This window comes from Nannobrachium achirus, assembly GCF_963921795.1.
Source record: "Nannobrachium achirus genome assembly, chromosome: 4".
In the NCBI taxonomy this organism is placed as follows: domain Eukaryota; kingdom Metazoa; phylum Chordata; class Actinopteri; order Myctophiformes; family Myctophidae; genus Nannobrachium; species Nannobrachium achirus.
Window position 1 is genome coordinate 64,995,814 of NC_137813.1, and position 11,663 is coordinate 65,007,476.

At 43.4% G+C, this 11,663-nt stretch overlaps 1 protein-coding gene across 1 annotated transcript; it reads left to right on the plus strand.

Annotated features, from left to right (window-relative positions):
* Positions 1-2,380: 2,380 nt before the first annotated feature.
* Positions 2,381-8,686, plus strand: LOC308283101 (interferon-induced very large GTPase 1-like; the record flags this gene model as incomplete). The annotated part of the gene is made up of 4 exons (XM_080723485.1): positions 2,381-2,651; positions 5,426-5,463; positions 5,572-8,108; positions 8,398-8,686. 4 exons carry the CDS (start codon positions 2,381-2,383, stop codon positions 8,684-8,686), a joined length of 3,135 nt encoding a protein of 1,044 aa, XP_080579611.1.
* Positions 8,687-11,663: the final 2,977 nt, after the last annotated feature.

Here is an 11,663-nt window from a genome sequence, read left to right on the forward strand (position 1 = left end):
CCACCAGCCGAAGGCAGGGGGAGAGTATGTTTTCGCCCCTGTCCGTCCGTCCGTCCGTCCGTCCGTCCGTGCGTCCGTGCGTCCGTGCGTCCGTCCTCCGAGTTTGTGTACAGCTAATCTCCGGCACCGTTGGCCCGGACGATGCCAATTCAGAACCTCTGCCCCACATTTCTCAAATGGCCCTGTTCTAGCGCCACCATGAGGCCGATGTTTGCAAAACACATTTCTGTACACTACTCCTAGAGATTTTGTCCAAAAATCACGCAAATCGGTAGACAGCATCTCTGCAGTCATGTGATCGGCACGGATCTGTCTGATTGTCCATATTCCATCCTGATTGGCTGATATTGGCTTTCAAAATTTGTAAGATTGGTCCATTTTGGAAAAAATGCCTCAAATCACAAATGCAGAGTGCAATTAACATGAAATCGCGCACACAGGTTCCCACTAGGCCGAGGAAGAAATGCCACTTCAATTTTTTGAAATCAGCCTCATGGTGGCGCTATAACAGGCCCATTCGTGGTTTTACCTATAACTCCACCGATCAGTTTCTAACTTTGTAAGCGCACTCCCTGGATGCCAATTCAGAACCTCTGCCCCACATTTTTCACATGGGCCTGTTCTAGCGCCACCAGGAGGCCAATTTGTGCAAAACTACCTTTTGGCCAGTACTCCTACAGATTTTGTCCAAAGATCACGCAAATCGGTAGACAATATCTCTACAGTCATGTGATCGACATGGATCTCTCTGATTGTCCATATTCTATCCTGATTGGCTGAGATTGGCTTTCAAAGTTTGTAAGATTGGTCCGTTTTGGACAAAATGCCTCAAATCACAAACGCAGAGTGCAATTAACATGAAATCGCGTACACACATTCCCACTAGGATGAGGAAGAAATGCCACTTCAAATGATTGAAAATCAGCCTCATGGTGGCGCTATAACAGGCCAATTCGTGGTTTTACCTATAACTTCACTGATCAGTTTCAAACTCTGTAAGCGAACTCCCTATAGGCCAAGGAAACACCCTTTCCTTGCATTTTTCACATCAGCCTTTTATAGCGCCACCTGGAGGCCGACTTATGTAAGACACATTTTTGGATATTACTCCTTCAAATTTTACCCAAAATGAACACAAATCAGTACACAGTATCTCTACAGTCATATGATCAAGACGGATCTGTCCTGTATTAAATATTCCATCCTGATTGGTTAAGATTGGCCTCCAAACTTTGCAGGATTGATCCGTTTCAAACAAAATGCCTCAAATCAAACACAGCGTGCAATTGTAATGAAATTGTGCACGCACATTCGCAAAAGGCCAAGGAAGAAATGACACTAAAAAATGTTCAAATCAGCCTCATGGTGGCGCCATGAAAGGTCTAAGATTGGTGAAGAACACATGCCACCCTTTTTACATTGGCCTATTATACCACCACCAGGACGCGTGGCTGGTGGAGACCTGTGCTCGGAAGAGCACTTCTTCTAGTTTTCTATTAATTACTCACGCCATGTAGACTTCATGCCATGTACCGGTAGGTTCAATAATATTTGTTTATTTTATTTGTCACATTCCCAAGGCAAAAACATGATTTTAGTAAATTTACCCCATTGATTCCGGATGGGGACCCAAATGCATTTGGGTCTCCATCCGGAATCAATGGGGGTACATTTATGCAATACATTTTTTTGTCTTAGGAATGCGACAAAAAAGGGGTGAAAGGGATATTTCACTTTAAAAAAAACTTTTTTGACAGGGTTTTCATTTAGTATTTAGATATTTGATATTCATTTCCCCCCATTTTCCCCTTCCAGGACCTTCCTATACAAACCCATTATAACTTCAAACTCCATTTTCACCTTGACAGATTCAATTAAAACACCTGTATTTTTTTCTGGTGACTCCTGACACCCTCCGAATACGAGAGCAGGCCGTGTTTTTACGATTTTTCATTGATTTCTATACATTTTTTGGGAAAATGAAAATTATTAAATACAATAAAAGATTATAAAACACAAATGAAAAAAACACGGCCTGCTCACGTATTCGGAGGGTGTCAGGAGTCACCAGAAAAAAAGGACAGTTGTTTTCATTGAATCTATCATGGTTAAAATGGAGTTTGAAGTTATAATGGGTTTGTATAGGAAGGTCCTGGAAGGGGGAAAATGGGGGGAAATGAATATCAAATATACTGAATGAAGAAATTCAAAAACTGTTCTGGGTAGACAATAAAATGACGAAAAGTTTTTTTGAAATACCCCTTTAAGTACACTACTTGAGTGCATGCACTTAGTTACCTTCCACCACTGGTCTCTTCACACCCAAAGCATTAATTGAATGAAGCTGAGATGTTCACATTCTCCGTACCAGGACTCAACCATGGAACTTGAGGAGTGTATCTTGAATGCTCTGGAGGCGCTGGGAAAGCCTCAGTTTTCCGCTTTCAAGGGCCGCCTGCAACACCCGGGGAACCTTGAAGGCCTCAGACCAATCCCATGGAGTGATCTGGAGGCAGCTGATAGGTTGGCGACTGCCCGGCTGATCAAGCAGGCCTACACCAGTGATCATGCACCTCAGATCATGGGGAACGTTCTGGAGAAGATCAACCGGAAAGATCTACGGAAGAAGTATTTTCCAGAGATATGCAAAGGTAGAGGTGAAGAGAGGATAGATATGGGTACAATGTAATGCTATATTAAAACTGTGTGTGCGCCTATGCGTGTGTGCGTGCGTGCGTGCGTGCGTGCGTGTGTGTGTGTGTCGCGATCAGGCAGGTGCACATATAGAAATCAAAAGGGGCTTGAGCCCCTGGCCTTATACAGGCTGTAGAAATTGCCCTCTCCAGACTATGAATGCAGTTTTCACTATGATTAAAGAAATGCAAATGTCCTCTTTCCATGCCATACCTACCTGGCAGTATTCAAGAGGATTGCCTTGCCCAAACTCTCCTGAACTTGAGAATTTAGCATCTTATGCTGACGTGTAGAAATCCATAGCGTACGCCACGTCTCCAGTTTTCACTTGATTATGCTTAGTTTACTGTGGTATTAAGTACCGAAAATAGCAAAAGGCCCTTATAGAAATTTCAGCCCCTGCCTCTCTAACATTCTCTGCACGTCCCTGATCGCAATCAAGGCAAATCAAGTGCTCCACAAATGACTGCCTTCAGTTACTGACTTATTTAATTAATTCCAATCTAGCAATCATAATAAGGGATATTCCTACACACAGGCACAGCAATGTTAAGTCACTGACTGCTAACAATTTTTTTCGACTGGTTCTCTCTCTCTCTCTCTCTCTCTCTCTCTCTCTCTCTCTCTCTCTCTCTCTCTCTCTCTCTCTCTCTCTCTCTCGCTCTCTCTAGGTTGTCCTCAGACGAGCCCTCCATCATCTCTTCCAGGCATCCCGGTTCTCCATACATCTGGCCAGCTCGTTGGTACTTTACCCTCCTGCATCTTTCTTGAATACATACATTAGCGTGGGACATTGTTGGTTCCCACAGCACCAATTTGCTGGCTGGCAGTTCTTGATGCCTATAGCATTTTCCTGCCTGCTATTTTCTTGGTAGGCCTACTGCATATGCAAAATTCTGGTGTAGCTAAACTTCTGAAGGGTGGGTTTCGTTTCAGGCTCCAGCATTCATTGCCATAGAGGAGATTGAGAACAATAACATTGTTGAGACTTTAATTGTTTGGGTCGGCTAGTCAATTGTACATATTCCTATCTATCCAGATTCACAAGCACAGTAGGCTAGGCCTCTTTTAGCCAACAATGGAGGTGAATGTTTAGCCAGACATTCATAATAAATCAGTTGTCTCTGTGTGTCCCTGGTTTGAAAGATGCAGCTTCAAGCTCAGCAACCCGGTCTTCTCATCACCCTACCTCTCCATCTACCAAGACTACTACACTCTGTTGGGGCTGGTTAAAACGCAAAGGAACAAAAAAGAAAAGAAAACGTGGACCAGCTACAACACCTATCCGTGAGACAGTTACCAGTGAACTAGCTACAACACCTACCCGTGAACCAGATCCAACACCTATCAGTCGAGCAGTTACCAGTGAATTGGCTGTGGCACCTATCAGCAAACCAGCTGAAACTGGTGAGCAGCATATAAGGGGAAAGAACAGACAGTAACAGACAGTAACAGTCGATAGTGTGTATGTTATTGTGACCGTCAGGTCGCATTTACTATCAAAACCTCCACCGGCTGTCTGTCAGTCCGTCCGTCAGTCAGTCTGTCTGTCTGTCTGTCACGTCACGTCACGTCACGTCACGTCACGTTACACTTTTGCCCTACTCATATCTCCACCATTGCTGCCCCTATCCATGTGACATTTTCTACACACACTCCTTACATGCCAAACCACAACCTTCAGGACCCCCGGACCTCCACGGACCCCCAGGGACCCCCTGCCACCGCCACCAAATAGTGCTTGGTTTGGGTTTGGGCCAATAGGGATTGGCCCAAACTTTATTTGGCTTTACTCATTAACTGTTTGTCGTACACACTCGTGGGTGGTGTCAAATAACTTCATTAAGAGTCCTTCACCTTAATTGGTTTAACTTTGACCCCCCCCCCCCCCCCCTCCTCCTCTGATTGGCCGAAACTTTATTTGGCTTTACTCATCAACCTTGTGGGTGGAACCAATGCCACTTACAGGCCTCTTTGTGTATACTGTGACCTGACGGTCGCTTATCTCCCGATTAGGAAGTCTTACTGGTAGTGAACAGTGTGAAACATTGAGTGAAGTGACAACCAATGTTTGACCTCTTCACTTTATTGTATAGTCAAAGCTACAGTCTATAGTGCGTATTGTGTATTGACAGTATAGTGTGTATTGTATTGTTGTGACCGTCAGGTCGCAGTTACTATCAAAACCTCCACCAGCTGTCAGTCTGTCCATCAGTCCGTCAGTCAGTCAGTCTGTCAGTCTGTCAGTCTGTCAGTCTGTCAGTCACGTCACACTTTTCCCCTACTCACATCTCCTCCACCATTGCCCCGATCCATGCCAAACTCATTTCTCACATGGCCCCCTTCTAGCGCCACCATGAGGCCAAATTGTTGACACATTTTTGCTTATAACCCGATTTAGGGAGTCTTACTGGTATTGTATTGTGAGACAGTCTATGATGAGTATTGTGACAGTAATATGTGTACAGTCTATAGATTGAATGGGTTGATTTGTTTATGGAAGTGTGTTTACAGCAGTTTGCAGGGTTTGCCTGTGGTTGTGTGGCTGAATGTGATGCCTTTTCATGAGGCCATTACATGGCAGCACCCATTACGAGTACATATGTGATAACTGAACATCTCAACACTTTATCACATTGACTTTGAGCTATAACAAATTATAAAATGCAGAATTGAGATTCTTACTGTAGCCCTATATGATTAATTTGTATTTTTTTATTTATATACATAGGTTCCATCGGTGAAGGTGGTGGGGAGCAGCAAGAACAGGTAAGTCAAGTGTGCTGAGTCTTGACACAAGATCTTCAGGATGTTTTGCTCTCTATGTGATCGTTTTACCAAGTTCTTGTAACATATGCTTGCTTGCTCATTTTAAAGGCTGACAACGGAGCGCATTCTGTGAAGAATTCAGAGAAGATCAACCCAGAGCAGCAACGCCAAAGAGACTTTGATGAACTGCTTTGCAGACTTAACCTCAAAGACAACTATCTAGATAAGTTGACAACTGCTGACTTTCTGGAAATAGGTCCTGCCTTAAAGAAGCACCATGAGATAACTGAGAGAGACTTAGCTCGTATATTCCTTCAGAAGTTGTTGATGCTAGACCATAGAGCCAGGTACATTCCAGTTTATGACACTGATAAAAGCATTAATCCGTCTCATGTTCACCCAATGGACGTTCAGATGGCTGTGTTTCACTGCTCAGATAGCTTTCTCAGGCAGAACATGATTACCAAACTATCGCAGTGTCAGTATGCGTTACCTTTGCTTGTGCCTGATCCATACACAAAGGATATCCAATGCCCTTTGTGGACATTTAGGCAAATAAGAAAAACATGGAAGGTAACTGATGATTCAGGTGCCATCACAAGTAAGAATATGCCTCTGTGTCAAGCTAAGACACCTATGGTGTCATTTTTCAGATTTGGCTCAGTGCCTTCATCTAAATCTCAGCTGATGAATACCTTTATCAATGACCGTCACAGCACGTTCTTTCATAGGGATTGTCCAGGTGCCACCAAATCTCACTGCCTGATAGATGGTATGGCAGAGATTGCCTGGTACTGTCCTGCTGGTAGAGACAATGATGCTTTCCCTGATTGTGTAGCCTTCTGTAATCTTCATGGAGATGCTCTGACCCATGAAAAACAACGTAAAATACTGATGGATGCAGCTTCAGTCAATGTTGTCCTATTACCTACTCTGACGGAAAGGTCAGACCTTCTGAATGATCCAAAACCTTTCATTTGTCTCCTTGCTGATAAGGACTCTGTTACGAAAGAGATAAAGCCAGGAAAGTATGTAATGGGTGTGAAATATAGAAGTCAGTCAGATGTGGCTAAAGAATTGAAACTAATCATTAGAAACATTTTGTCAACATCAAAAGAATCCATCCTACTTGAAAGCATGGTAAAGGTCCCTGGAATCAAAACAGATGAAGAAGACCCTGCATGCCAAAAAGGAAAATTTGCTGCTCAGCAGATTCTGGATTTGCTTAAAGGAAAAGAGCTTTCAGAGATCAAAGCCACATTTCTACCCTGTCAAGGCCAATTGTGGCACGAGTGGTGTAAAATAAAGAAAGACCTCTTCCGCCTCAAAGGAAAGAAGGGCAAACGTAAAAAAGAAAAGGAACTGAAGCAGAAAAGACAGGAACAACGTGACAAACCACCCAGTAAACTGATGCAGATGTTTATTGAAAACCTGCAGTCTCTGGAATTGAATGAAAAACTCTACTTCCTAAAATGGATTGTATTCTATCTGGATGATTGTTTCACAGATAAACTTTCTGAAGTCAACCAGGCATATGATGCTAAGTGGTCTGAGGTCTTGGCTTTGAAAACGAATCATGACAACTCAGATGTGTTGATGAAGAAGCAAAATGAGTTGAAGCAAATTTCAGATGAACTGCAGTCATCAACTGTTGGATTTGAGCACATCTTGAGAGAAATAGGACAACTCTATGAAGCCAATGCCTCTGTTAGAAAGAGAGGAAACTGGTGTCATTACCCTAAGCTGGCTGCAGAGCTTATGATAGCAGGTCACCCAATGGAACTGATGGATGGAGATGCAGCTCACATGCCTTTAACATGGATCACTAGTGTTCTAGATGAGGTCATCAAGACACTTGGAGACAAGAGAGTTTTTGTTTTGTCAGTTTTAGGCACCCAGAGCAGTGGGAAATCTACAATGCTGAATGCAATGTTTGGATTGCAGTTTGCAGTGAGTGCTGGCAGGTGCACTAGAGGGGCCTTCATGCAGCTAGTGAAAGTGTCAGAGGAGATCCAGAAAGAAGTTAAGTTTGACTATGTCCTGGTTGTGGACACTGAAGGACTGCGTGCTCCTGACCTGGCTGGGCAGGACACTTACTCCCATGACAATGAATTGGCAACATTTGTCATTGGCCTGGCAAACATGACTTTGCTCAACATCTTTGGAGAGAATCCATCTGAGATGCAAGATGTCCTTCATATTGCTGTTCAAGCCTTCATGAGAATGAAGCAGGTTAAACTGTCTCCAAGTTGTGTCTTCGTCCACCATAATATTGCAGATATTGCAGCTTGTGAAAAAAACAAGGTGGGAAAGAGATGCCTACAAGAAAAGCTTGATGAGATGACCAAGATAGCTGCCAAAGAGGAAGGGTTTGATGCAGAGTGCTTCAGTGATGTCATTGCATTTGATGTGGAGAAAGATGTGAAATACATTTCCCACCTGTCGGAAGGCAGTCCACCCATGGCTCCTCCAAACCCAGGTTATAGTGAGAACATGCAAGAACTAAAGAACATGATCCTCTCAAAAGCATCACAGTTAAAAGGAACGACACTTTCTGAATTTAACAGCACCATTCACAACCTTTGGGGTGCCTTGCTGAATGAAAACTTAGTTTTCAGTTTCAAAAACACACAGGAACTTTTACTGTACAGACAACTTGAACACGTTATGACAAAAGAAGCCCAACTTAAAATAAGAATTGAAAATGCAAAACTTGAAGAGAATGAGTATACTGATCTTGCTCTTGAAATGACCAAGACTTGTGAAGAAGTCGAACGGATGAAAAAGCACTTTCATAATGACAGACTTAAAGATATGCTGGTTCAGTGGAAGAGACACTTTGAATGCTATATTAAGGCAGGCATATATCGGTTACTCGATGAATCAGTGGAAAGCGGCGAACGAAAGGTAGAGATAATGCGACGCAAACTCCAGCAAGATGGCTTTGAAGTTCTCAATGAAAACCGAGGTACAAGCACAGAACGGACACATAAGGAAGACCATGAAGGAGATGAGGAGGAGGAAGAGGATTCTGAGCACTTGGAAGAGGAAGTTGAACACCCTGATGAACCGCAATCCAGAACCTAGTGACACTGGGTTCTGGATCACCAAATTGCACCAATCTGCAGAAACCAACCCTAGCCCACCTGATCAGATTGCAACCAGGTCAACCAACTGGTTCCCTCACACCATCCAACCCAAGCTCATGTCTTCTCATCCATGAGTTTCCCATTCCTCCATGCCTCTGAGAGCGGATTCACACTGCAATCCGATTGACAGAACAACAATACACAACCAAAGCAGTGTGTGCTGACTGTCTTTGAAACATCACAACGTAACGCTGTCTGTAATCATCGCACCACAGTAACGTTACTGGCGCCTCCATGGGATCTTAATAGTGACGTTGCGGATCAATCCTTGATCCGTTATTTTCATCCCAGAAGAAGCGACACCACTTCCTTGTTCATGGAACGGTAGTTTCACATTGCAGCGCACCGTTCTTGAGGACTCATCCCCGCAAAGCGACACCACTTCCTTGTTCATGGAATGGTAGCATCACATTGCAGCGCACCGTTCTTGAGGACCCCCCCCCCCCCCCCCCCCAGCCACATGCCAGTCGTAGCCTCTACATTTCCTGACTTCACTAGAGAGGACGGAAGTAGAATACAGGATGGATGATGTGATTGGCACTGAACAACCTACTTGAATCTGAAGAAAGAGTCACATTCTTCTTGACCGTTCAAGGTGGACCAGGCCAGATGCCTAGCTTTAGTCTACTCCTATGGCCAACAGCCATTCACAGAAGCCTTGAAAACCCTTGATGATCGTTATGTCCGCAGCCACGTTAGTTGGCACTCAAGGATCTGAAAACCATAATGGCTCTCCCCCCTTTACGTCCCAGAGATGGTCATGCCCTTGATGCCTTTGCCCTATGTGTCCAAGCCCTAGTTGGGCTGTTAAGAACTATGATTGACAAGGGCAATGTTTAACCTTTCTGTGGCTACTGGAAAAACTCGCACATGCAGGTCAGCAGCTTCAAGCACCATATTATGTACAGAACCCAGGCAGAAGCCACCTTGACTCATGTGCGCTGCCTGCGCTCGCACAAGATGTGACACAGTGACTAGGGGGGTTATGAGGCTCTCTCCTTTCTACTTCATCTGCCCAACACTCCCTGCTAACAGGTGCCACCTAGTAGGACTAATATCACCCTCCCCGTCCGGCTTCCCTCCCTAACACTGGTCAATTCTGTTTGTGTAGATGCACCACAGTGTATTCAAACCCCCAGACTCCGAAGTGGTGGGCAGGTACCCTCAGAAGCATTATGGCAAAAGATTTTAGGACAGATGAGATATATCTGACAAATGGAAAGAGGTTAAAAAACAGCAAAGTTGTTCAAAACTTGTGAAGAAGTGAAAAAGCAATGAAACTTTGTTAATAAAATTGATTATTTGTTATAATTGATTATTTGTTATTCTGGCATTTTATTCTGTACATTAACTCTCTTACTGCCACAGAATCTAACAAAAAGCTCCATCCACTGCCAGCTAAATTTGAGAATTGTCGCTCATCTTTGAAGGCCTACTGGAGAAAATTGGCTTTGACTATAAAGACAACAATTATATGGCAACGAAGAATAGAATGTCTACTTTGCAACAGAAAAAGATTTCGTGTTTTTATCATGTTCTATTCATTAGCTAGAAGCTGCTGAATATGGCCTAAAAAACAGCTCTTTGAGAACATAAAGCTGAGAAAAATGCATTTTTGTGAAGAAGACATTTTCAGGCAGAAATCTCTCTTTAGCCTTTTATTGTTGGCTTCAGTAACATCACACCTATGATCAGTGGTTGTTTACAAACAAATTCAAAAAAATAAAAACAAGAAAAAGTGTTTTTTTACACACTTTTAGTGTGTAAGAGCAGTAAGAGCAGTGCAGAACATTGACACAGTGACATGAGATTCAGCCTGAATCCTGCTTCAGCTTTCAGGGTTCTCTTTATCTCACACTTTTTAGGTTGAAGTACAGTCAGGGCTGTATTAACCATTGGGCCGGTGGGGCCGTTGCCAGGGGCCCTTGGCTCTCAGGGGCCCTTGGGGGAACTGGCCTGCGTGGTCAATGACAATTTACAAAAATTAAATGTATATTTTAAGCAAAAATCAAATGTGTGGGCCCCTCCTCTGTTGTCTACAGGTGCTTTCTTGGTCCACAGATGATCATCATGGCTTAAAGGTGATACACCATGCATTTAAAAAGTATTTATGTCATATTGTTTATGTCCCAAAAACGTTTTTCAAAAGGTTTGAGGCTAAATTACCACTCCTGAATAGAGAGCCTCTCATTTTTGAATGGCTCTCAGAGCATTTTCAGTTGCAGTACCACCTTTGGCCTGACCTTTGCCACCCCCCCCCCCCCCCCCCCCCCCAATTCAAAAATATTTGGAAAAAAAAAAAAAATTGAAAAAAAAAAAAAATTTTTTTTTTTTTTTTTTTTGGGGGGCCCCTAAAAAATTATCGGCCAGGGGCCCTCGCGGGGGTTAATCCGTCCATGAGTACAGTACAAATGATTGTCTAGTTTTACAGGGGGGTGGGCTGTAAGGTCGCAAGTGAATGACCTAGCTTTTCATTCAGCCTGCACAGGGCCTGGGGCTCCATTCTGTTTCACTACAGCCAGGCTCCTCCGGAAGGGCTACACCGAGTCTGCTGAACTCTGCACCCCTACCACGTACACAAGCCTATGGTCGATCTGTAAATTATACAAATACATAATTACTATAAAATACATGAAAAATAGTACACCTCCAAGCTCACAACGCGTCACAGCAGAATGGGTGGAGGTTGGGGGCCTAATATTTTCATCAAAAGGCTGTTTAGAAATTCTCTAACATGCTATGCACTTCACTGCTTACCACACAAATATATATATAAAAATATATATATAGTAATTATGTAAAAACAGCATTCATGGTCTGGAGAGGGCACTTTTTACAGATGGATAAAAGGGCAGGGGCTCCAGCCCCCTTTGATGTCTATGTGAGCATGTGTCTGGTGCTAAGTCTGCTTTACAGAAAAAAGCTTTTTGTTCTTTACCTATCCTTGTCCTTGGACGACTACGATGTGGCAATGAAGAAGGAGGCTCATCATCGTCGACTCATCATCTAAAATCATAGCCAGGAAATTATCAAAAGGTTTATATGTAAACA